Genomic DNA, 27791 nt, shown 5'->3' with positions numbered 1-27791 from the left:
GAACTTCAAGATTATAGAAACATTGCCATCTGCTGTAAAGAAAACTAAATCAAGCATTTCATATCTTTCTTTTGAAGTTAAATTATTTCAAATCTATCCTTTGATCTCTAGAGCTCGGAGTCAGTCTGTCTGGGCTAGCACATTCTTTCTATTCTTTTAACTTAAGGAATAATTACTAGAGTGTACATGTGAAATGTCTTTTATTGTTGTAGCTTCCTGAGCAGGTGTTAGCTTGCTAAATAATGTAGCCTGTTGGCCTGGGAACCCCAGGCTAAGTGTCAAAATGATGTAATGTGTATACTGGGAAACCTAAGTGTCAAAAATGATGTAATCTGGGAGGGCCCAGTTAGTGATTTTAAAAACTATTGATCAGAGAGAGACTGTAAGCAGTTTGATCTTGGGCATCCAACGCATGACTGCCTATGCTCTATTTAAGTAAGTTACTTTAGAAGTATGTTTTCTTGTAGCAATAGCTAGGAATTAGAAAAGATTAGACCAAGTGTTTTTTCTGTTATGTCAGAACTGTACTACTGAATTATTTTAAGTTTCTGTGTGATCTCTGAACTCTTGAATAGCACTGTGGTGTAGTAATATTGTCTTGTGTTTTTAGTATTTATCATTAAATATTTTTAAACCCTTTTCAACTGTGGCTTGTTTATGTAGAGATAAATTAAGCTCTAGAGTACACTGCATGCTTATAAGTTATCCTGGACTAAGCCCTTCCAATAAGCCTAGATTGCTTAGTTACACTACTATTGGATAATAATATTGCACAGTAATAATTGGACACCCTTTTAAGGGCCTTTGGGTAGCTGATAATTATTAGCTGGTGGTGGCAGGAATTACTACCACATAGTCTGGGGTATAGGGGCACAGCTGAAGAATCTGTCAGCCTTTCCCAGGAGCGTCTGTGAAGTCGTATAAATAATTATCTCAAAGTGTGTTTGTGTGTCAGCTACATGGGCAGGAACACGAAGCACTGGTTGGACAGAGTGTACTGGAGGTTAGCTTACCAGCTAGGCTGAGATTTGGACCCTACAGCTGTGCCAGTGGGGAGTCTTATTGGGGACCTGAAGAGTAAGGGAGCAACCAGCCCGAGACTGACTGTGATCTCTGTGTGCTCTTAAGGGAAATTGCACTTTACTGTGTGTATTTATCCTTTCTCCTATATGAGACTCCCTTTCTGGTGTTAGTGGTGAGGATTGAGGCTCCTTGATTGCTGGGCCAGGGCACAGGCATCACACCATGTTTCTCTCGTGATAGACTGCCACGCTGCTGGGTACAGTGATAGTTTTCCCCCGACTGCCTCCAGAGATAGACAGCCAGATCTCCCTTCAGGAGTGCTGGAAGGGCCTAAGCAGAGAAAGTATCTGCATCACCCTGCTGTTGCGGACCCCCTCTACCAAGAGGGCAGGGTCTTCGATTTTGTTTCCCCCTTTGCCCCTAGGGGAAAAGTCACCATGTGTGTCAGGTGAAGATCCCTTGGATTTTCAGAACTACATTTTTCCATTCTTTTGACCCTTATGATAGGGTCTAGATGGAGTAGAAAAATTGACCCCTATGGCAGAGAGAGTCTTGCCATCCTGTTCACACCTGGTGAGAGTCTCTTTTACCTGAGGCCCAAAGAAGGACGAGCCATCAAAGGGGGTGTTGGTAAATGAAGACTTAAAGGGTTCCACAAATTGACAAAGGCGCACTCAGGAGTGTCTGCATAAAGCTACTCCAGTACCTGCTGCCCTATTTGCTCCATCTGCCTCATAAGAAATGAGCCTCATGGAGGAGTTTACCAAGGAGGTCAAGGGTGCAAGCTAGGAAGATGCCCTGTTCGCAACTCCCTCAGCTGTAGGATCTTGCAGGGTATCTCCTAGCTCCTTCAGGAGATCCCTATGAAGTAGAGTGAAATGTGACAAGTAATTTAGCGATCTAAGAGTAAAAGTCTCTGAAGAAAACATACGTCGAAGCTCCGAGAGGGGGAGTGGGGTTGGACAAGGGTCCAATGCCACCCCCCCACCCCCCCCCGGAGCTGGCGAGAGCGCTTCGGCACCCAGACCCAATGACAGACTGAGAAATCGAGGAGATCGGAGCAGTCGTCAGAACAGGTAAGGGAGAAGAAACCGGAGCAGACAGTTCCACTACCACGACCTCACGAGAGTCAGAAGAGGAATCGATGGAGAAGCTGGGAGGGCCAAAGAAGCCAAATCCTTATTGGCTGGACTCGAGAATAATTTTGCAAGTGCCTGTGACGTGAGGAGCCTGTTGACCACTCTCTCTCCATGTTGTGATCCGAAAGTCTGGAGGACTGAGAGGAGTGTAAAGAGGACCGGTGACTCTCTGCTCCAGGTTGCAGCAGGGGAGATTGTGGAGCGGAGCGTACTGGCTCCAGAGAGAGAGACCTTGGATCTCTTACGGATCCGGACCTGCTCTCAGGAAACAGATGGAGCCACTGGAGACTTAGCTTTGTCAGAGACAATGCTGGGGTCTGACAGAGCTGAAGGCTAGTCAATGTTTTTCTGTTCAGAGCTCAGAACCGATGGCTTGCAGTGTTTCTCGGACACTTTGGCTGCCTGACGACCCTGAGACGAGGCATCTTGAGGATTCTTCAGTAGGCCACGTAAAATAAGCTTATTTTTTCTTTCATGCAGGACTCTGGAACTGAAAGTATAACAGATCGAGCAAGAGTCCTGCGGGTGAACAGCCCCCCAAAAATAAACGCAACTCGTGTGCATTTTTTAAACCTAGAGGGTTTAGACTGTTTAGACATAATGAGCACTAATCAGGAAAAAGTTTCCACAGAGAAAAAACAGAGAACTATCACTCACAGCCTACAAGTAGAAGCAAACAGGCTGATAACCACAAAGGAAAAAAACTTAAAATTCTTTTCTTTTTTTTGAAAAGGAGGAAAAGGGAAGAACCTCATAACAACTCCCCCGATGGGAGAGCCTCTAACTTAAAACTGCAATCCAGAGAAGGGGTGAGGAAAGGGAAGAACCCTCTAACTTAAACGGGCTCCAAGGGGAAAGCAGGCCTGAAAGAAAAAACGATGGCCAAAAAAGACCACAAAGAGCAGAGGAAAGGGGTCATTAGACTAACGAAGAAAGCACTCTCTAATGAGTCAATATAACAAGAAAATGTCTTTACTACCTCACATGATCATCTCTACAACTTTGGCACCCTTAAGTCTTCCACTCTCACAAAGACCTCATCCTCAAAATCCCCCAACCAACTTCCTTTGGCACCATTTCCTTCATTCTTAAAATCTGAGTACAAGACCATGATAAACTTATCAAATCCCATTAGAGTCCTTTACCAAGACAGATGCCTTCCTACCCTATTTCATCCTATTATGTAAAGAGCATCGATTGCTCTCTACATCACTTACATACATACTTGTCATACATCAAACACTACGCCTTCCCTGTGAAATTCTAAAACCAGTTCCCAAACAACTAAAACCAGAAAGCAGTAAATACTTCAGACTAATTTCAAACTCACATTTCCTTGGTAAAATATTCAAAAAGCTAAAGTTCTCAACTCTGAATACACCAAAAATGCAATATTCTTTCCCCTCACTAGCACTAATTTTGGTCAACGCATAGTGCTAAAACAGCCCTATACACTGTAGCCAATGGCATATTCTTAAATATGAACAAAGGCGGTCTTCACTGGAGTAATCTTCACTGACTACAGCATCTGACCCTGTTGATTGAGATCTGCTAGTCAGTTCCCTCATCTCCACTGTGATCAAGCTAGCTCTACTTTCCATTGCATTTCCTTCCCCAATTCGATGACTTTCTCAGCAACAGACAATTTAATGTACAGATTAGCTCACACATTTCACCTTCAACACCTCTTACAAAAGATGACCTCTGAAGCTCTGTCCTACCCCTTTTACTTTACTCTACTTCTTCAGCAATGACATCCCAGTTGATCTCCCAAAATCAAAATAATTCTTTATGCCAACATGGTCATTTAAAGAACTAATCCCACTGATAAGATAATAAAAATACTGCAACCGGACCTGTCCCAACTATCTTCTAAGGCTCATCCAAAGCAAACTAATCCTAAATTATAATAAAGCAATGATCTTCTTAACCAAATAGCACTAGCTGATTTCCCCAGAACAATGGGTCAATCAATATAATGACTAAGGTCCCCTGGAGACTACATCCCACTTCAAATATTTTGGAATCTGGCTTGATCATAATGTCAGCTTCCAAACTCATATCTCCCAAACAAAATAAAAAAATAGAGCCACTTCTTCTGGGCTAAAAACAGCAGCAAAGCATACAGGGAAAGAAGTGATACTACCACAATTCAATATGATTTACCACTCACTGACAATGCCACCACGGGAAAAAAAATCAGCTCTCTTCAACTACCGCAAACAATATTTGCAAATGTATCTCCCTAGCACTGGACAGGAATATCACTGCAGTTTTCTAGACAAAGCAAAATGACTTCCACTGCAACAAAGATGCACCTCGCGACTGCTTCACTTACATACAAGGTACTTAACTCTAACACATTGCCAAACTTCTCATGCCAACTACTGAAAAGGTGCACAATCTACATCTAGCCCATGGTACTCCCACCCCTCTCCTTGTAAGAAAACTTCACGGCACTCACTACTGATTCTCTGAATCTGGGAATCCCTCTCAATGATGCTCCATTCTATCTCCTCCAACACTCAACTCAAAAGAAAAAAAAATCACTTAACACAACAAAGCTGTATATGTAGGGGAAAGCATTCCCCTAAATCCGTAGCTCTTGAATCTGGATCTCATTCTCCCCAATACATTATCACCAAGTATTTTCTCCAAACACTGGGCTACTTTATCCTCTTCAATTCTCTCAGTATGCCTTCTCTATTGCAATTCTTTTTCATACATCACCCCCTTTTTTGCCATTTTCCTTTCACTCATTATTCTAAACAAATTTCTTTTGTAACTACCATTTTTATGAACAGAAATCTAGATCTATACTGAATATATAACTATCATATATTTACAACCTGATATTTAAAGTTAATCTCATGTTTTTTATATTTGCAGTACCCAGTTATCGATATGCATACCTCTCCACTTGTATACTTTACCACTATTATTTTCTCCCCTTGGCTGACCCTGTACAGTCAAGTGTGATCAGTGCTTTAGCACAGTCACGAAAAGTAGTAAATAAAATACCACACATCTCAAACAGAGAACTATTTTCACTTCAGATGTAGCTTGGTTGAGTAGAAAGCTACCCAGCAACCTCAAACACCCTTTCAGACCACAGATTTCATAGCTACAGGGTCAAGGTATCTACATTAGTAGTTAGGCCCTGAAGCATAAACAACTCCTATTCTAATGTGAGGGGACATTCTCAGCTTGGATTATGAGAAGTTACAGGAAACAGAATGTGACTACTGCTAAAACTCTCTTCTGAAATGGGAAGATGACGGTGAGGACTAAATTCACCCAAGTGATAAAGAGAATAATTTCCACAGTGCTGTCTCCTGGAAGAACCCTGACCGTTACAACCTCTGAATGCACAGCTCTGGGAAAGGCAAGGAAAGGAGTAGTTTAGACCTTCCACTAGCTTTTCAGTATGTTACTCCCACAGGTCTGTGAAGTGTTGACTGAGTGATGTCCCAGTCTGTGGTCCACTACCTTAAGAACACCATTTCCCTTCAGAGGAGATATGACCTTCTAACCCCCTTACTTGTTTAGGTACCACATAATAGGCTGGTTCTCTCATCAAATTAGGACAGGTCCAAAAAGCATTTTTTCTGGAATGACTTAAGGGCCAGAACACTGTCCTCATTTCCAAAATGATCGATTTAAAAGAACCCTCTCAGACAGAAGCCACACTGCCTGCAGCATAGGACAGCCTAAATGAACTTTCCAATCTGCAAACAAAGCATTAGTCATCTGAATCCACAACGGGTACACATGCAGAAAGGAAAAACGGATCAGCAGTTTGGTGGAGACCGCCTATGACGCCGTGATCCAAGTACCATAGCCAAAGGCAGCTCTGTGAGAATGCAGTAGGTCTAAATCCACTGACACCTCACAGTTCACTGCAAACCCACATCCTTAATTGTGCCCAAATAGCATCATGGAGAGTGTGCCAGCCATATGGTCCAGAAGGTATAGCAGAGACAATGCTTGTCCACTGCTGTGTCCTTACTAGGTCAGGTATGTGTCCATTTTCTTGTCTGTAAAAATAATCTTTACAGTAGGATTCAAGTAAACTTCCCCCAATTCATGGTTGCCCCTGGAGATTGCACAAGAAAGTGCAAAAAATAGGGCTATTTCCAGGGAGATAGTAGACAGATCTACCAAAAGCCAGACATCCAGGTTAGAAAACATTGGAGATCCTTCTCACATGAGCTTTGGCCACCACTACTAATACAACTGTAAAAATTCTGGGTAGCAAGAAAGGCTCATATGGTAACACTTTGTACTTAAGTAACAGTCAGTTACATGAAACTGAAAGAATCTTCACTAGCAGTCACAAATGCTGATATGGCAAAAGGCATCCATTATGTCCCGTGACAAAAGGCAGATATCAAGCGAGAGCAAAGACTTTATGTTCTGCAGGGAGACTATCTGAAACCAAGTACAAAAAATTTGTTGAATGAAGTTGCTAAAATTTAGAATGGGACAGAACTCATACCTTTAGGAGCAGAAAAGAGGAGGAGAGTGAGTGAGGGAGACAGAAAATCTATACCACCTTCTTCACAAAAAAGGACAACCTCAAAAATCCTTCTCAGCAAAACAGTCTAAATCTGTTGCGAGAGTTCCACTGATATAGACTGATCTTCTGGCAGACGTCTTTTGGTGACAGGATATGCTAGGTCCAGGATGTGGTGGATACTGACCACTTCTAGACACCAACGGTCCAGTAAGATGGTTCACTATGTCAGACCAAACACAGAAAACCACCCTGTAAGAAAGCCCCAAATGTAATTAGAACTAAAAGACATGGCCAGCTGTAATGGCCTCATGGGTAACCTAGCCAGCACTGTAAGGGCAAGACTGTGCAAGATTTAAGGGTACTCCTTGGTTGGTGAGATCTTTTCCTCTTTAGGAGTTGGTCAGGTCTAGAAAATAAAGGAATGGTAGTAGCAGAAGTATCACAAAGGCACACCACAAAGGTTATGGCCCGTTTACTTTGCAGGAGGTCAGTGATCAGGCAGAGAAAGATCACCTCCAAGAAAAAAGGACATCAAAAATCTAATTTCTAAGCTCATCCTTCAGGAAGATGACCTCAGGCACACTATCCTGTACAGGCACATAACTAAACCAGAGTTCCTAGCCACATCAGTACAGTCACAATCACAACAGGAAGCAAGGGAGCATACTGCAGAAACTGTAAACTGTCTCTCAGAAGAGTCCTTCTCTAAGTCCTGACTCCAGGTGATCCTTAAGCTTACACAGGGCCTTCCTCATTAGGTACAACTGGTAAGACAAACAATTGAAGGCCCAAAGCCTCACATAACAGAGGAATAAAACTCGTCACACTTCTCAAAAAAAAAACTAGACTATATCAGGGTAGCAATGTTGCAGCATCTGTGAACTATACGCTAAACACTCAGGCAGGGATTTGCAGACAGTAACCACTTTCATGGGGGATGAAGGATCAGAATTAGGGCACTTCCAGTCTTCAGTAGCAGTATCTTTAATGACAGGTTCTAGGAGAGGGTTAACCTTGGGTTCTTCAGTTTTTTTTTTTCCTGAAGAAATTTCACTGCATATTTCTGGGAAGATAGAATGGGAGCCAGTCAAATATGTTCCTCATAAGCCCGAGTACCTCTCCAAAGGAGGGGGTCATCCCATGGTGAAACATGGGGATGAAGCCATTATCCTTGTCTGTCCCACTGACAAATGATATCAAGATCCTGTAATTTAACATAAGAAGCAGAGTGCAAAGGGTATCACACTCCTAATTACCTGCTGAAGTACGTTTGTTTGCAGTATGGCATGAGGGTGGGCATCTGCCTGACTGTACCAAGTATCAAGGGACCAGAATCCAGCATCAGCCTGAACGCCCACTGAAGTGGGAAAAAGTTTGCTTCAGGTCCTTTTCAGGCTCCACACTGACTTCACTAAGGTTGTAGTCCCACAGCTTTCACGGAAACTCCAAACAGACACCAGGCATCTACTTGATGTCTAGTCCCTGAGAGATCAACCCTAGCATGAATTTTCCTCATCCAGGACTTGCTAGCCTGTTGAGATCTACTGGCCATCCCAACAGAAGAATCCTCAGCATTAAGTACCACATATCCATGACCAGATGGTACAATGGATTGCCTCACAGCATCGGGTTGACTGACCTTGGACTCCCGCCAGTGATCTGTGGGAGGGCAATTTAAGAACCTTGGGGATATATTACAAAGTAAGGAGCCACTAGCATACTTCTCTTGGTGAATCTTCTTCTGAAGGGATGGACAGATGAAGGCTTAAAGCAAGTCATCAATACACAACACCAGCTGAGGATAAGCTCACCACCTACAGAGACTGGGTGGGAACTGACCACTAGGAGGGTCAATTCTCAACCAGCTCTCCAAGTGTATGTCTTATGGCAAGCCGAGCTTAAATTGTGGTCTGAAAACAGTACACTCCTGACAATTTCCCATTATTAACAGCTTTCAACAGTCACCATGTTTCTGGGTACAGAGTAGGCAAAATTAACTTTTTACACATTTGAGTAGCCAATTTAAATGGCTAAATATTACACTAGTCATTATCACAATGCTCCTGCCCAAGATAGTATAACCAGTACTGCTGTGGGTTTTGACTGATGATAAAACAGCCAAAAGGATACTTGACAAGTAAGGGTTTAGGCATGCAGATGCTTGCCTTTACCAATAACAGCACAGATCAAGATCCAAGGTTGTGCAAGATCTGGGCTTTCGGATATTGGCAAAGGCTCTTGCTACCCCCATAGTGCCTTTTTTAGGCAAGGCTCAAAAGACAAACCCACCTCCATAGGTATCACAAGGGATAAGAAACTAAGAGTAATGCTACTCAACGCCAGAAGTCTAAACCTCAAGATGCACGCACTCGAAACTCTCCTTAGCATGGAGAACATCGATATCTGTGCAGTAACAGAAACCTGGTTCAAGGCTCCCGAGAGCACCCCAGCACTACCAGGTCATACCTCATACCATGCTTTTCAGCCCCAAAACTTGGACCGACCCACAAAAGGAGGGGGAGTATCAATATTCATCAAAGATACCCACACCTCCAGGTTGGAGGCACAGCACGAAGCATCAGACACTATCCATGTGCAACTAACAGTGGGTAAAACTGCCTTCCAGTTTATAGCCTGCTACAGACAACCCTCCCTAACCCAAGAACCCCACTCGGCCTTCCTGAGAACACTGGAAAATATGAAGGTCTCTCCAAACACCATTATATTGGGTGACTTCAACTACCCAAACATAGACTGGGAGCATTACTCTAGCTCCAACACCCTAGGCCAAAGGTTCCTAGAATTTATAAACTCAAATGCTATGGAACAACTTGTTACCACTCCCACAAGAGGGGAAAACATACTGGACGTGATCATCACCAACATGGGGACTCTATGCTCCAGACCAGAAGTGTATCCCTCACTGGTAAGATCAGACCATAAACTAATCTCACTGGATATTCACATCCCGACACCACCCCCTGCCCAGAAAACCACAGTGAAAAACTTCTCTAAAGCAAATTTCACACTCCTCAAAACCGAGGTGGAATCCTTCAAAGCCCCCTGGCCTGTGGAAAATACGGCCCAGACCGCAGAATCCTTTATAAACGCATTCTATGAACACCTTCAGGAATGCATGGATCATGCGATCCCAAATAAAACCATGACCCAATCCTCCAAAGGCAGACGTCCTGTCTGGTGGACCCCAGCCATAAACAAACTATACAATAGAAGGAGGAAGCTACTAAATGATAGAACAAAATTCCAAAAAGGGAAGGCATCTCTGATCAGTATTAGCAAAAAACGACGAGCACTCATAAAATCGTCTAAGACCAGCTTCGAGAGAAAAATTGCACAGGACACTAAGGATAATCACAAGGCTTTCTTTAGTTATGTTAGGAACCTGGGTGGTAATTCCCAGATATGCTCAGAATTCGTCCAAAATGACAAAAAATACACCGAATCCACAGACATTGCCAACATCCTAGCTGACAGGTTCAGCGCAAACCCCCCCCCCCCCCACCAAAAGGGCAAATATCTATCCCAGCAGAGTGCTGCCCCCCTGACATCTCAGATGCTCAGGTAAGAGCCGCCCTCTCCAAAGCAAAAAACACAGCATCAATGGGACCAGACAGTCTCCCGGGCTGCGTCCTACATGAACTCCAAGAAAAGCTAAACCCAAACATAAAACTACTGTTCAATCTCAGCCTTACTACAGGATATGTACCCAAAGAGTGGCGTACAGCAACTGTAGTCCCTCTCCACAAAGGTGGTGCCTCAACGGATCCTGGAAACTATCGCCCCATAAGCCTGACTAGCTTGGTCTGCAAAGCTATGGAAAGGATCATCATGGACCTCATAAATAAAAATATTGGGGACCTACAGACACTGGATCCTACCCAGTTCGGCTTTGTTAAGGGCAGATCCTGCCTCTTAAACCTGGTCGATTTCTTTGAAACAGTCACCAAGGCGATTGACGAGGGGAAGGTGGTCCACACAGCCTACCTGGACCTCGCAAAAGCCTTCGATACAATACCCCACTCGGGCATTATAGATAAGCTCACCAGCTTAAATATAAACCTCTATGTCACTAGATGGGTTGCAAACTGGCTCAAGGAGAGAACCCACATGGTTAGAATTGCTGGAGCCATGTCAGACTCCAAACCAGTTACAAGTGGCGCCCCACAAGGCTCAGTCCTGGGACCTCTCTTGTTCGGTATATATTTCTCGGATTTACAGGCCAACACGGAAGGACTGTGGCTGACCAAGTTCGCAGATGACTGCAAACTGGGCGCCATAATCGACTCTACAGCCGACACAAGCATCCTCCAAAAGGGCCTCATAGAAACAGACAACTGGTGCCAGAGCCATGGCCTCAAGCTAAACGCCAAAAAGTGTATAGTCATCCCCTTTGGCAAAAACAAAGTGCCCACAAATTACCACATAGGTGGTAATCCATTAAGTATAGAAGTAGTAATTAGGGACCTGGGGACCCAAGTTGATAGCAATCTCTCATTTGACAACCACAGTGGTTAGAAAAACATTTTATATAGCCCACCTAATCATCAAGGGATTCACATCTAGATCAGGGGAGGTCATCGTGCCTCTTTACTCATCCCTCATCAGGCCCATAATTGAGTACAATGCCCCTTTTGGGATGTACCTTACCAGACACCTGCAGCAACTGGAAAGACCCCAAAAGTACCTCACCAAGAGGATCAAAGGGCTCAAACAGATGCCATATGCTGCCCGGTTAAAGAAACTCCAGCTCTACTCAGTGGCATACCACCTGTTCAGAGGCGATCTGTGCCTGACGTATAAAGCCATGTCCAACCCGCAATTAATGGACATGCTGCACCTCAGAAAATCCATATCCCATCGAGCTACACGCTCGAGAGACTTGAACCTCAGCACCGAAATAAATAGGACATGCTGGAGGGACAGATTCATAACCCAGAGGCTCCCTTCACTCTGGAATAAAATCCCAGTCCAGGTTAGGCAGAGTCCCTCATTGACTCTCTTCAAGAGGAATCTTGATGAGTGGATGGGAGATCGTAGGTTTACCCCGGGTATCACTTCTGTGTCACTGTTAGACAGAGGCACAGTATACTAACCTCAAAAAGGGGCATAGCAAAATTAATTTAAAATGGGTGGCGAAAGCCAAACACATTCTGGCTAGGCTTATAAATGCCCTAGGGCAGATAGCCTAGTATGAACCTATGAACAAAAGAACTGGTGGGTTTGTGGGACGCGTACTTATGTAGCAGGCACTTTAGGTTATGGCATGTGTCAGTCTGGCATGCAGATAACTTTAAATGTAGGATTTTATTAAAAAAATATAGTGCTGAAGCATCACTGGTCGATAAGTTATAATTAACCAGTCAATGACCACAGAGATTTCCATTGCTACATATGTAGTTTTGACAAACAGAGTTATACCTAGACATTTAACACACTAATTTATTTGCATTCTTGCTTTTAGTTCATACAGTATGTAACACAAAATGCTGTATCAAGTGTCATGTCCTGGGTACTTTGTAAAAAAAAAAAAAAATTCTCTAGAAGCATTACAGACATCGGCATTTGTAAGCAGGAAAATATTTATGTCAGCATTGGTATTACAAACCAATAAATTACTGTTTACAAAGACCAAGTTTAAACAATGTTAATAGATATAAAGGCTACTAAATGTGGGAATTTTATCATCAAGCCAAAAAGGTTACAGACCTCTGTATAAATACGAGCATCTCTCTTGTATTTTCAGTGCAGCATAAAGCCTAAATATTAAACTTCAAGCTGCAGCTGCTCCATTAGCCTTGAAGTACTAAGTAACTCTGTATAATTCTCTGAAATATTCATGACACCATGACAAGGAGTCTTTGAGGTACAACCATTTTTAGACTGTGAACAAAAATGATCAGTTACAGGGCACAGCCTTCCTGAAAAATGACATTAGTAATAGTGTTAGGCCAACTTTCTGATCACAATGTTTAGAAAACAATAAGCACATTCAGCAAATGTTTTGGGTGTAAATATGCTTGCAAAAACAGTATATTATATATCTTCAAGAACAGTCCTATAGCAAAGAGGAGAAGACCAAAAGACAATCTACTGACCTCTTCCTTGGGTTTGTCGTGCTGCAATAGCTATTAATCCGTTTCCTTGTGGTGAGTTAGTCATTAACCTGTAACACAAGTGGGGACAAACGTCACTTGGGTAAAAGACAACAGCAAGTCACAGATTTCTTGATTTAGTACAACACTCTTATCCATTATTGATAATCCCTATGTTGTGTAAGTGATTCATCTCATTTCAGCTTTAGCTGCTGCATTTCAACAGCACCACAGATGACAGACACTTACTGGTTGTGGAACTGGCGTAACAGATTCTGAAGATCGCTACATGCCGATGGCTCACCCAATGCAGCCATTTTTTACTTAGTGAACTGCATGTCCTAATTATCAGACATCTTATTTCCGTATTAACCCAAAAACCACCACCTTGGTGTTCTCTCTCTTCCAAGCATTCCTAAATTGTTACTGTTATGATCCCGCTGATTCTTTAGAAAGAATGTTCAGTCATCTATCGTCCTTTAAGTGAAAATGCTCCCCTTAAGTGAATTATCTATTTCCTCAGACAGTGAGCTCTTAACATAAACCTTTTCTGAAAGAGAGCTGGTTCTCTGTGGACTCCAGACGTTGCCTTGACAGACCTGTATTTATCGCTTCCCTGCTCTTCTTGCTTCCTTCAAAGCTATATGCATGAATGCCCAGAGTCTCCCTTTACATGGCTTCTAATACAATGTACATTTTGCTACCTTCTTCCTGACTACCTGTACCCTTTCATATCCTTATAACAATATACTCACCAACATAAAGTACTGTATATGCGACCTTATCCCGCAACTAATAAAAATAACTTGATGTTTTCTACAAAAGATGTTTCTTCCAAAGCGTCATTCTAACAGCCTTTGTTGTTGCTTACTCATGTTTGTTTACCTTCAGGTCATTTGAAAGGTCTACAACAAGATGACATTTTACTTTCAGTATCACTGCTACGCCCCCACCCCCCCATGTTATGGATTGATGCTTTCCAGTTGCATTTCTGTACAGTATGTAAGCTGCCCCGGGCTTTTAGACCATGTCAGTCTATTCCCATTCTTCTTTATGGGCCTTCTGTTGTACCATCCCTTACTGCATTACTCTGACTTATACCTGTAAACTGCACTTCATCTACTGAAGATTAAAGTGTCTTCCTGTTAGTAGGTCTAGTGCGACCACTAAAGCATTTTTTTTCCATATTTGGCCAACATACTCATTCTTTACTGATCATTCCAGTAACCAAACCTCAAGCTTAGTGGGCAAAAATGTATTATTATACAATAAAAGTAAATGACCTGCAACTTGCTGTCACTTTTAGGGAGTTTTCTACAAAAAGGTATTAAAACATGCATGTTTTTTCAGTAAACAGTACCATAGAAACATTAAGCTCTTTGGGATATTACAGCATGGTCACATGGGGTGTCATATGCACATGAAATGGGCTTAAAGAAAGTAACAGTGTTCTGAATGCCACTTCCTCAATGCAGACTATATTTTGCTGCATAATGCATGACAAAATGTGTGAAACTATCAACCTGCTATGCTCTGCACATTAATAGTTGGCAATGCAATTCAGAAACATTACCAGAATACAAATGTTTAGAAGCTGCACTTCTCTTACATATATACATATTAATATACTAGAAACATTTGAAGAATAAGGGTTAATTTCTGTAGGAAAGCACTTGCCCTTTAAAAGGTTGTAAAGCCTTATTTTATCTCCTTACTTCCCTGGCTGATCTTGCTTCAGCCACATTCACTCCCATCTCACACAATCATGGGGAGTCAATGCGTCAGAGACCAGATCAATACAGACCTCTCCCGGACATTCTCAACCTGTTTCCACTGTCTGAAGCCTGCTTCCTATGAAATAAACTTCCCCTTTTTCTATGTGGTGCTTTACTTGCTACATAAAATTGTTTATTCTTCAGGACAGCCTGGCAGAACAGTTTTCACACACAGTGAAGTAAGGAATCACAAAGTTAAAAAAATGCAGAGTACCCAATATCATGAAACACATGCAACAAGAAGGATATGAACAAAAAATGCAGATAAAAAACATCACCAAGCATTGAGAAAAAAATAGCAATGAACAAATGGTACAACTTGCATTGTGGCAATACACACTACAGATACTTAAGTCAGAGGGAGGGTGTCTGTCTGTACTGTTGCTAACACAGGATAGGGAAAAGGGCCAAGCCTCTGGTAAGGCCAGCTAGGAGGAGAAGAATGAAGTAGTCAATGACAAACTCACTTATGGCAGTGTGTGGGTCAAGCTACTACCTGTGTGTCTTCTGGGGCACACCAACAGTTTTGCAGACTAAAGAGAAGTGAGTGGCATGTATGTTGACACCACTGCACGTCACTCCATCAGGTTAGGAATTCTGACCAACTGCCTGCAGAATGAGGGCTCCTTGCACTTATTAGTATACCCATTTCAAATCCTCACACCCCAACCTCTATCAATTATTAGCTGTTTAGACTAAGATTCCCAAGAATTCAAGGAGCCAGCTGAGGAAGGGTTAAGCTGGGATTGTCCAGAAAAGGGGAAGCCTATTAGGAGCATAGGATACAGTTGGGGGAGCAGCAGTCAGGTGGGGAAGGAGGGTACATATAATTGCTTAAGTAAAAACTATTTAGACAATGCTGACTGGCATGGAGTTCATATTATTTATTGCTGACATTCAGAGCTTTACTGGAAGGCGCTGATTTTAAGGCAAAAAAGGAAATGATTAGAGACACTATTGACTACTACGAAGGTTCAAGTTTTGGGCTCCTTGAACTAAATAAAGAAACTTTGATAGCTATATACAAAATAGGAATCCTTAGGAAATGGATCACATACATGTAAGTTACAAAGGGTATAACAATCTCTGTTAACACTGCTTCCTCGAAAGAAAGGGCAGACAGGATGAAATAGTTTTTTCTTTCTTTTGCACAGACTTAAGGAAACTAAGCTCTTCCACTTTTATCAAAAAGACATGTAAACATGTCAAGAAAAAAGTGACTGTATTGGAAGACAGCTTCTTAAAAGATGAAGCGAGCTGTCACAGCTTTCATGTTCTGCAATGTGCAAATAATTTAGTTCTTAAGTATGGTTCAAATGCCCAAGGAGAATAGTTTAAATGAGCAAAGATAACAATCCCACTATTTGCATCCCTTGTTTCACAGCAGAAGATGCAATAACTGATCAAGTAAACTGCTGATGAACTCGCTTAATGAAGACCATGCAGCATACATTTGGACACTGAATTTAAGATCTAGACTCATTCGTGGGTACTTATGAATGCCCAAAGATTCCACAAATGAGTCACTCATCCAAGGGATCATCCAGGAAGAGATTTTTTTTTCACCCTTCAAAAGAAAAAAAAACATTTTTATCAGTTAAATGGTAAGTTTCCTAAAACCAGTGATAGGTTTTGAGATCACAGTAAATGTTAAATAAAATGCCACAGATAAGGGACAAGGTTAAACAAATAGCACATATTATAATAATGCTGTGAAACCTGTTATTCAGCCCAAGTTAAATTATTTACGCACAACAAAAAGAGAAAGGGGGCAGACAATGATCTCTAGCCTACCATTTCGATCACAGAATTTGTAGAGGAGAACGTGTTTAATAAGCACAGTTATGTGATGAGCTTACAACAGCAGCAGGTGTTTGACACCATTTGCCACTCTCCAATAATTAATTCGGGTGGCTCATCTCTCGCCAACAGTGGACACATTTTTTCATGTAAGCTCCAACTGGCTAGACTAACATTTGTCTCAGTCTGTGGGAGAGGCATCTGTACATCAAATTGCAGAGATGGGAGCCACCTTGTTTTTCTTAAGCTGGGGCCTCAAATGTTAACCTACATCTATTTAGAAACATGATAAAACAGCAATCACAGTCCATTCCATGGTCCACTATTAAAGACTGTATATTACGGTTTATCTCTGCCATAAACCATGGCTTCTCTCAGGCCAACATAATGAATCCAAGTGTGTGCAATATCCGGCTAGTACCATATGCAGACACATTTTCGCACCTACATCCATTCTCAACCATTAAAATATAACACAATTAGGTTGTACATATGGGTGTAAGTCATTCAACTGACATTCCAAAACACTGAGTGGCAGACCAGTACTCACCATAACGTTCGATGTATGTAGTCCATCTCGCCTCACATTCTTATCCGTGGGTTCGGAGCCGAATATCGGCTCCGACTCTGCCTATTTTACTAGCTCAAAAAGTCTCTGATTGGCTGGGCTAAGAGGGTATCCCATGGTACACTGCTTCGTATCCCCAGATCTAGTTTGCTGCTAAGAACATAATTACTTCATACATACCTTGCATCCATACAAACAAAAACTATTCAAAGGGACTCTGCAGGATACAATCTAACGTCCAAATCCTTCAGGTAGGGGGAAGACGGGAGGGTAAGAAAGAATGTGAGGCGAGATGTACATACATTGAACGTTATGGTGAGTACATAACTTCTTGATGTTATGTAGTCCTATCTCGCCTACATTCTTACCCGTGGGACAGCGTCCCATACACCTACATACTGGGTGGCTCACCGGAAAATACTCCTGAGAACTGTGGAGCCAAATGAAGATCTGCCCCTGGAAACCACGTCCAATTTGTAATGAGAAACAAAGGTGTGAGGAGAAGCCCAAGTGGCTGCAGCACATATATATCATCCATTGACAATCTAGCTTGATAGGCTGTGGATGTGGAGACCACTCTTGTGGAATGGGCTTTTGCTGGAAAAGGCAAATTTTTACCTGCTGTCTGATAGATGAAGGAAGTACAGCTGGCTATCCATCTAGAGGGCGTGACCTTGGATACTGGAGAACCAAACCGGTTTTCCGAAAAGGAGACAGAGTTGGTCAGATTTCCAGATATCTTTCGTCCAGTGTAGATAGAAGCGCAACTGTCTATGTACATCCAATTGGTGAAATCTGAATTCTGCCTTGTTAAAAAAGTTGGGGAAGAAAACTGGCAGCTCAATAGACTGATTCATATTAGACACAGAAGCCACTTTTGGAAGGAATGATGGGTTTGGTCTAAGAGAGACCCTATCTTTATGGAAGATCAAATATGGGGGTTTGATGGAGAGGGCTTGAATTTCAGAGACCCGCCTCGCTGAAGTGACTGCTGTTAAAAATACCGATTTCCATGTTAAAAATTTTAACTCACAGGTAGCTGCAGGCTCGAATGGTGGAAGAGTGAGGGCTTGAAGAACAAAATTGAGGTCCCAGGGCATGACAGGTTGGGATACTGGGGGACGAAGTAATAGAGTAGGTTCAAAGGTTATGTTCATAGGTTAGTACTAAGCTAACTGCTCTTGCGAGCCAGTTTAAGCATAGCCAATTATCCCTTGTGAGACTCAAACCCTGCACCTTGTGCTTGTAAGGCAAACACCTTAACCATTAGGCCACCCTCCCAACCCCTTAAAGTACCTTTAAGGAATGCTTTACATAGTCTGTGTGACATAAGGCTAGGCTCATTGGCCACGTGGAAGTTTGATATAGCCGCCAGCTGAACTTTGATGGTGGTTGATGCGGACCCTTGATAGAACAGCATAGACAAAAACTCCAGAATCGAATCAATTGGAGCCATGTAGGGATCAATGCCTCTAGAATGAGCCCAGATAGAGAACCTTTTCCATTTGCTAGAGTAGATTTTTCTAGTGGATGGTTTATGAGAGGACGATAATATATGGACTACTTCTGGTGAAAAATTGTGACGTCTGACTAACGATGGAAGTGGAGTAGCCAGGCTGTCAACCGGAATGTCCTCAGAGAGGGGTGGAACTGTCCCGACATGTGCGTCAGTAAATCTGGAAGAGGTACCAGCATCCAAGGAGTATCCACAATGTAAGGTTGAAGGAAGGGGAACCATACCAGACGAGGCCAGTGTGGGGGCAATCAGAATCATTCTGCTTCTCAAAGATTGTGCTTTCTGAATCACCCTTGAGAGAAGGGGAAACGGAGGGAAAGAATAAAGCAGACCGGAGGGCCAATTGTGAGCCAGAGCATCTCTGGGTGATTCCCCCGGTGGGGGGATCAGCGAGAAGTAGTTGCTGCATTTCACATTGAGAGGGGTGGCAAAAAGGTCGCAGCAAGGTTGACCCCATCTGCTGAAGATTTGCTCTGCAACCAGGCGATTCAGGGACCACTCGTAGGGCATAAGAATCGCTCTGCTTAGCTTGTCCGCTATTACATTGGTCTTCCCCGGAATGTGCGTTGCCACCAGAAACCGTTGGGAAGCTATTGATTACCCAATGCCACACGTGCATGGCCTCTCTGCATAGTGGGCAAGATCGGGTTCCCCCTTGCTTGTTGAGATACCACACTACTGACATGCTGTCTGAGTGTATCACAATAGTCCCTAGAGGAAGAACTCCTTGAAGTGCCTGCAACGCAAGAAGCACTGCTCTCATCTCCAGGACGTTTATGTGCAAATGTATCTCATGCTCCTGCCACGTGCCTTGGACCGTCTTGCTGAGATAATGCCCACCCCACCCGGGAGGCGTCCATGGTCACCGTGGCAACAGGGACGGGTGGAACAAAGGGCTTTCCCCCGTTCAAGTTGTTGGTGCACAACCACCAACGGAGGTCCTGCTTGCATCTGTCTGTCATTAAGATTGGATGGGATAGCGGAAGTCTTTGTAGAGACCATTGGACAAAGAAGAGCCATTGAAGAAGTCTCATGTGTAATCTCGCTAGAGGAACCAACATGATAGTCGCCGCCCTGGTACCTAGGAGTTGTAGAATCAGTCTTGCCTTCGCATGTCTCAGGGGCATCAGCGTAAGAATTTGTTGTTGCAACCCTGTGATCCTTTCTTGTGGTAAGAATGCTCGCATTTGAATGGTGTCCAACTCTGCTCCTATAAAGGTGACACGCTGTAAGGGCAATAAGGCAGACTTTCTCCAGTTTACTGTGATGCCTAATCGGTGACAGACTGATGGTAGCGTCCCTGGTCTGAATTAGTTGATGCCTGGTGGGGATGGTGAGGAGTCAGTCGTCCAGGTACGGAAACACCTGGAATCCTTGACGTCTCAAGTGAGCCGTCACCACTGCCATACACTTGGTGAACACCCTGAGGGCTGTGGTGAGACCAAAGGGCAGAGCTCGAAACTGGAAGTGACTGGCTCCCAGCCAGAAGTGTAGGTGACACCTGGATGCCGTCCATTTTGACATGGTAGTAAGCATCCTTGAGGTCAATGAGCACATCCATACTTCCTCTCCCAACAATGGGAGAATCGATTGTAGAGTGACCATACGGAATTTGGACTTGTGTAAATAATTGTTGAGTTGACTGAGATCTAGTATGGGTCTCAGGTCCCCTGTTCTTTTTGACACCAAAAAGAATCTTGAGTAAGTCCCTAATCCGATTTGGTCTGAGGGGACGGGTTGGATGGCTCCTTTTTCTAGCAGCCGAGATATCTCTGAGGCTGCTTGATCCCTTTGACTGGGTGGAACGTCTGGGATTTTTCTTATTGGAGGGGCTACTGAAGAGAATGGAATGAGGTAACCTCTGGAAATTATCCTTAATACCCATCGGTCCTGGGTAATGTTTTCCCAGGCTTCTGGATACAAGGAAATTTGACCCCCGACTGGCTCCAGATAAGCACAGTTGGGCACACCCTCAGGAATGAGATTATGGGGAGCCACGGAAGGAGTCACAGTCTCTGGAATTGCAGGGGCCCCCTCTGCCTCTGGGGTGACGTCTCCCTGAATAACTCCCCCCTCCCCTGCCTCTGGAGGGGGGTTCACCTTGTGCGGCAGGAAAAAACCTTTGTGATTTCTTGAACCACACCCCCCCCCCCCCCCACTGGGCCTTGGGATAAGGCCTAGACGGAAAGGAAAAATGGACCCGTATGGCAGACAGGGTCTTTCCCTCTTGCTCGCACCTGGTGAGGGTGTCTTTCACTTTGGTCCCAAACAAGGAGGAACCATCAAAAGGGGCATCAGTGAAGGAAGAGTTGAAGGCCTCCGTGAAGTGACACAGACACAGCCAGGCTTGCCTTCTAAGGGCGACCCCTGAGCTGGCCGCCCTACTCGCTCCCTCAGCCGCATACGAAATGAGTCGCATGAACGAGTTTGCGATGGAGTTGAGGGTAGAAACCTGTGCGTTAACTGTCTGAGCCACCGCCTCAGGTATGTTACCTGCAGGAGTATCTCCCAGTTCTTTGAGGAGATCCCTCTGAAGCAGAGTGAAATGAGACAAGTAATTCAGCGACCGTAAAGTGAAGGTTGCTGAAGACAGGGTACGCTTCCCGTATCGGTCCATAGTCCTAGACTCCTTGTTAGGAGGATGGACCGACAAGGAAAACTCTGCAACTTCCTTCTGGGTGGCTGCCGCCACCACCATGGCATCTACAGGGACTCCCTTTGACCGAAACTCTTTTCCCTGAGGGGTGGAGAGAAATTTGTTGGGACGCCTGGGTACGGGCTCCACAGAATCAGGGTTTTCCCACACCCTTCGACAAATAAGGTCAAGAAGTTCATCGAATGGTGGAGATACCCAGGAGGCAGAGGGTTGAGTGCCAAAAGCCTTAAGGAATACTGACTCCTCCTCGGAAGGGGTTTTGGAAGGCCAGTCTCCTGTTTCAGTATCTCCAGGATATCGGAGAAGGAAACACCATCAGAGGAAGACCTGGGGGATCCTTCCGATTCCTCGAGGTCAGTATCGGAAGTGAGAGACTCGTCCTGGGAGTCTATGTGCTTCCTCTTGCACAATTTCTTTCTGCGAGGTTCCTCAGGCACTGGCTCAGAGACCTTCAGAAAGTGGGGGACCGCTCGTGGGGGTGTCCTTAGGGCCTGGCGCTCTACTGTCCAAGGATAGGTGAGTGTCAGAAGCTCTCGCCGGAGTGGTAGGGGATGGAATGACCGACCCGAGTGATGTAGCTGACTATCTGACCCGCGCGCTCCTCATGGCCTCGAAGGCAGGTCCCCCTGAGTCTGAGGGCTGACCGACCTCCAAGGCCACGACCAGGGTCCCCCGAGCCGATGCACCGAGTGGGAGACACGGAACCGAAAGATGTCCCGAAGTATCCCCTTCGGGCCCGACTGAGGAGACCAGAGTCTCGGACCCTGTGGACGGAACCGACATGGTCGGAGCAGAGGTTGGCACCGATAAACCCAAGGGAGGTATCGGAGCCGGCACAAGAACATCACTCGGAGCGGAACATACCGGCTCCAACAACAAAGATATGCTCGGAGGAGGAATCATCGAAACAGTCATAGGAACTGGCTCCGGAGCCGACTGGGTCGGAGCCAAAAACAATTTAGCCAACACCGGCGACTGCAGGTGCCTCTGCACTACCCTATCCACATCCAAATCAGAAAGCCTGGAGGATTTGGAGGAGATGGATGGAGATTGGGATCTCTTATCTGGTGAACCATGCCTCACACTAGGCGACCGGCTCCGAATGGGTTCGAGAGTAATCGGAGCGGATGCCGATTCACTTAACACAGATACCGCCTGCGGCCCTGAGGACAGTGGAGCCGAGGAAGCAGAGTCCAATACAGTAATCTTCTCCGGAGGCTCCGAAGATGCAGATGGAGCAGGAGACCTTTTCTTGGACTTGGAGGCTTTAGATTTCGACTGAGAGCTGGAAGCCGAATCTATAGCTTCCTCAAAAGACAGTTTAAGCAGTCCCTTTAAAATCAATTTGTTTTTCCTCTCTTGAAGCACCCTAGGACTGAAGGCGTGGCAAAAGCTACACGACTCCTGTAAATGGATGGCTCCAAGGCAGTAGACACACACAGTGTGTCCATCTGTGATGGACATTTTATATTCGCATTTTGAACATTTTTTAAAGCCAGAAGGCTTATGTTCCTTCTGATCCTTAGACATTATCTGCTACTCTAGAGAACAGTTAACAAGCTTCCAAAACGGGCGGGAAGCCCACAACGTACACTAGCAAACAGTACTACACAGACTCAGCGAAGCCCTGAATAAACAATTAGCAACAAAACGACACCACTGCAAGAACCTCTAACTAAAACGGTTCTTAAGACAACACAGAGAACAAACACATGAATATCTCAAACTAAGGGAGGACTAGGTCCTCTAACTAAAACGGGCCTAGCCCGTGGGAACAGTTAGGGTTACCACAAAACACCAAGAAAACACACAATCACAGCGACAGCAGCAAGATATAGCTATTAACATAGCTTTTGAGTATAAAGCAACCAATTTTTCAAGAGAAATAAGTCAAAAGAGGTACTTGGCCACAGCCAAGCAAGACCACGTCCGAGCTCTACAAGCGGCAAACGAGATCTGGGGATATGAAGCAGTGTACCATGGGATACCCTCTTAGCCCAGCCAATCAGAGACTTTTTGAGCTAGTAAAATAGGCCGAGTCAGAGCAGATATTTGGCTCCGAACCCACGGGTAAGAATGTAGGCAAGATAGGACTACATAACATCTGGCTTTTCCCCACTACAGTACAATCTCTGAGTTTGTATATATAATTAGCGGAGAGCATGGGGGTGCAGGGGGGCTTGTTGCCTAAAATAAAGATGTTTTTGTCATTTTGATTATTTCAGTATTATGGGTTTTGTTGTTAATGGTTTGGTTTTGCAGGTCTGTTAATTAAATGACAAACTTGTATAATTACCTAAGAAGCCACACAAAAAACATTTAATGACAAGTGGGGACTGTGGTGCAACATTTGGAATGTTGTTAGAATGCTCTATAAAAAACACTGTGGATGGTATTATTAGCATACATGAGATGTTTCAGAGTGTTTCTAGAAACTGTACCACATAAGGTGCAACCCTCCTGTAGCTAGGCCTCAACATTTAAACACATATCTACTCAATATGCCACACTTATTTTTTTATTTACAAAATACACATTTTATATCCAAATTATAGGGTACTACACACAAATTTCATTGACCTTTTTTGGGCTTTTACATCCAAAAAGATCTTCTCATATTCAAAATACATTTTAATAAATGTAACTTTTCACCCTTTAGTATCAAAATCAGCTTTTGAGTTTATCCATATATCTGGCTGATTTCTTCACCGATTTATGGTAGGATGACTAGAGAAGCCTGTCTCTACAATGCCAGACTATCACAATGTCTGTTTTCTGTGGCACTTCAGATTCTTTAATTTCCCAGAACTTTAATGTATTTGTCTTACACAAACATCTGTAATTTCTTGTATACTTCAACTTCAGGCTGCAAACCTCCCATGGACTTTACATTCAACCCTTAAATCTGGTGGTCTTTGTCAGATGCTGCCATGCTTTGTTAACAGCAATGTGATTTTGTAGGAGTTTCAAGGACATTCAAAGATTTCAGTTACTGATTTGTGGATATATTAGGAGTTGGAGAATGCCAAGTTTAATCAGACTGCAAGGCTATTTGTAGGCGTTTGCTGCTTCCAGTTTCACACATTATGGATCTGTGATGCACTTTTTGCCTGTGCGTGATCCAAACAGCTTTCTTCTTTTCTCTCTCCAAACTGACAGTAAAGCTTTAAGTAATGTAATCCATGGCAAACCCTTGTTAGGTGCCTGACAATCTTTCAGGCATTAGTCTGTAAGAATCAGTAAGAGCAGAAAGTGAGTTCAATAACAAGGAATGGATTTTATAACAGAGCTTTAGAGAACCTCTTTTTTTTGCCTTTCATGAATATTTAGACTGGCCAATTATTAGTCTAAAGGCAACGTCCTTCATATAACATGTGAACCAAATGACCACATTTGTACTGTGTAGAGGAATGTGTCACTGTGTCGAAGGCAGTTTTGTTAAATTCAAACTGTCTGAAAAATGGTTAGTTGAAAGCACTTTCAACGATAATGGAGAATTCCCTTTTGTCCACTATTATGTGATGTCAGATTAGATATACTTAAATGTGTGTGTGTCTATATTTATCTGGAAGCGCTTTAAATGGACAAGAATTCATTATATCGAATGTCTGTAATGCCAGCAGAATTGATCAAAGAATCATATAATCGACTGTCAGCATTACTGGCTGGGAGTTTGCAGAACAGCAGGGAGTGGGGATTTCCCTTACCCCAGTGTTGTGCAGTCTCACAGTTGGAGTACATAATTAGCAGGTGGTGTGGGGCGCACCTCCCAACATAGTGGGTGCATGGGGCTTGTCCCCCTGCAAAATAAGAAGTTATGTACTCACCATAACGTTCCATCTGAGTAGGTAACTTCATTTGTCTGCAACCTTTGGGTATCGGATCCGATCTCGGATCCGAGCCGGCAACTTATTTCACAGCTATAAGATCCAAGCTCCTAGCTCCTCCCCTTACCCATAATCCTCTGCCAACCCTGACTGACCTCAGATCAAGTTTGCCCTCATACAAGCAGCTAAAATGCTAAATACGTCCCGAAGGGGACTAGAAGAAGGACATCCAGGAACTAAAATTCTGAAGGTCAGGGGGAAGGAGGGGGGGATGGTTGCAGACAAATTAAGTTACCTACTCAGATGGAACGTTATGGTGAGTACATAACTTCTTAATCTGAAGTAGGTACTTCATTTGTCAGCAACCTTTAGGACAGAGTCCCCAGCTACCTGGATCTTGGGCGGCCATTATGGAAGGATGTTCCGGAGCACTGCGGAGCCAAAGGATGCTCTCCCTCTGGAGATAACGTCCAGCTTATAATGGTTGATAAAGGTATGAGATAAGGCCCAAGTGGCTGCGGAGCAAATATCATCTAAAGACACTCTAGACCTAAAGGCAGCAGAGGTAGATATAGAGCGAGTAGAATGTGCACGAATTCCCTGAGGTGCGGGCCTCCCAGAACTTTCATAGGCCAATAGAATACACTGAGATCCATCGTGATAAAGTGACCTTAGAGACAGATTTATCCAAGTTAAATTTGGCAAAGGAGATGAACAACTGGTCGGATTGTCTATGACCAGCAGTCCTGTGAATGTAGAAGCGCAGTTGTCTATGCACATCTAACGAATGCAGTTTGTATTCTCCTTTGTTCTGATACTTAGGACAGAAGACTGGCAGGTTAATGGATTGGTTGATATTAGCCTCTGAAGCCACCTTGGGAAGAAATGAGGGATTGGTCCTGAGGTACACACTATCCTGGTGAAAGGCCAAGTACGGGGGTTTTACACAAAGGGCCTGAAGCTCAGAAACTCTCTTCGCTGAAGTAATAGCGACAAGGAACGCCGTTTTCCAAGATAGGTACTTAACAGCTCCCCCTTTTGAACCTGCTGCTTCGGTTGATTTTAAGGCCTGTAGGACTAGTGATAAATCCCAAGGGGGTACAACTTCCTTGACAGGAGGTCTGAGCAGTAAGGTACCCTTGAGAAAGGTTTTACACAATTTTGCCATAATCAAAGGACCTGGCTCATGTCCCACATGGTAATGAGAAATAGCTGCCAGTTGAACCTTGACCGTAGAGCAGCTAGCCCCCTGATGAAATAGACCTCTAAGGAAATCCAACACAGCCGGCAACGGTGCTGTGAAGGGATCTAAGTTATGATTCTCCGCCCAGATGGAGAAACGCTTCCACTTACTGCAATAGACATTTCTAGTGGAAGGTTTGTGTGCTGCTACTAGGATGGCTTTAACTGGGGAAGAGATTCTGGGAGTCCTGACTAGGAGTGGAACTGGAGCAGCCAAGCTGTCAACTTGAGGTTGTCCAGATACAGGATCGGGAGACCTAGGGGATGAGATATTAGATCCGGTAGGGGATCCAGAATCCAAGGAGGATTTACCAGGTGAGACCACAGGTAAGGGAACCACGTCTGACGAGGCCAGAATGGGGCAATGAGGATCATTCTGCTCCCCAACCGACTGGCTATCTGTATGAGTTTCAGCATCAGGGGTAGAGGAGGGTAAGCATAAAGTAAACCGGGAGGCCAAGCATGCACCACAGCGTCTCTCGGGGATTCCCCGAAGGGGGAATTAGAGCGAAGTAACTGTTGCATTTCGTATTTGAGGGAGAAGCGAAGAGATCGCAACAGGGTTGCCCCCACTCGGCAAAAATCCGCTTCGCTACCTGGGGATTGAGAGACCACTCATAAGGAGAAAGGATGGTGCAGCTGAGTCTGTCCGCCAGTATGTTGGACCGTCCCAGAATGTGCATTGCAGTAAGAAAGCGGTTGGTGGAGATCGCCCATTCCCACACTCTCATGGCCTCTCGACAGAGAGGATAGGACCTGGTTCCCCCCTGTTTGTTGATGTACCAGACAACTGACATGTTGTCCATCTGTATCGCAATAGTTCCTACAGGAAGAAGGTTCTGAAGTGCTTGCAACGCCAACAGCACCGCCCTCATCTCCAGGACATTGATATGCAAAGAGGTCTCTAAGTCGTTCCACGTGCCTTGGACCGTCCTGCCTGAGCAATGCCTCCCCCCACCCGAGGCAAGAGACGTCCGTGGTCACCGTGGCGAGGGGAGGAGGCGTGGAGAAGGGACGTCCCGTATGGAAGTCCGGAGATTGGAGCCACCATAAGAGAGCCCTCCTGCAAGCCCTGCTGAGGGGAATAGGATGGCTTAGGGAGTAATGTAGAAAGGACCACTGGACTTAAAGAGTCCATTGCAGGACCCTCATATTCAGATGAGCCAATGGCAGAAGAGTGATTGCCGCCGCCATGGAGCCTAGAGCCCTCAGGACCAATTCCGCCGGTGGAGCTTCTAATTGGAGGATGGCCCGCACATGAAGCCTCAGGTTTTGTAGTCGTTCCGCAGTCAGGAATGCTAGAAGGTTTCTCATATCGAACTTGGCCCCTATAAACTCTATCACCTGAGTCGGAGCATGAGAGGATTGGTCCATGTTGATAGTGATGCCCAGCTGGGGAGCAAGCCGGAGGAAGTAGTCCCTGGCTGAGCAAAGTAGATGCCTTGTCGGGGCGGTCAGGAGCCAGTTGTCCAGGTATGGAAAAACCTGCATTCCCTGGAGTCTCAGGTGGGCCGCTATCACTGCTAATACTTTGGTAAACACCCTGGGGGCTGTGGTGAGACCAAAGGGAAGGACCCTGAACTGGTAGTGACTGGCTCCCAGCCGGAAGCGGA

At 44.4% G+C, this 27791-nt stretch overlaps 1 protein-coding gene across 3 annotated transcripts in view; it reads right to left on the bottom strand.

The window, feature by feature from the left end:
• HLCS (holocarboxylase synthetase) overlaps positions 1 to 27791 on the bottom strand; it is a 1599326-nt gene that overhangs the window by 335432 nt on the left and 1236103 nt on the right. For all 3 annotated transcript variants that reach the window (XM_044073133.1, XM_044073132.1, XM_044073134.1), the window contains exon 6: positions 12798 to 12865. In XM_044073133.1, the coding sequence (XP_043929068.1) occupies positions 12798 to 12865 (68 nt within the window). The remainder of the gene's footprint in view (positions 1 to 12797; positions 12866 to 27791) is intronic.

The sequence above is a fragment of the Protopterus annectens genome, chromosome 5.part1 (assembly GCF_019279795.1).
Source record: "Protopterus annectens isolate FY-2018-M chromosome 5.part1, PAN1.0, whole genome shotgun sequence".
NCBI lineage: Eukaryota > Metazoa > Chordata > Ceratodontiformes > Protopteridae > Protopterus > Protopterus annectens.
This window is presented reverse-complemented; position numbering and strand designations above follow the sequence as displayed.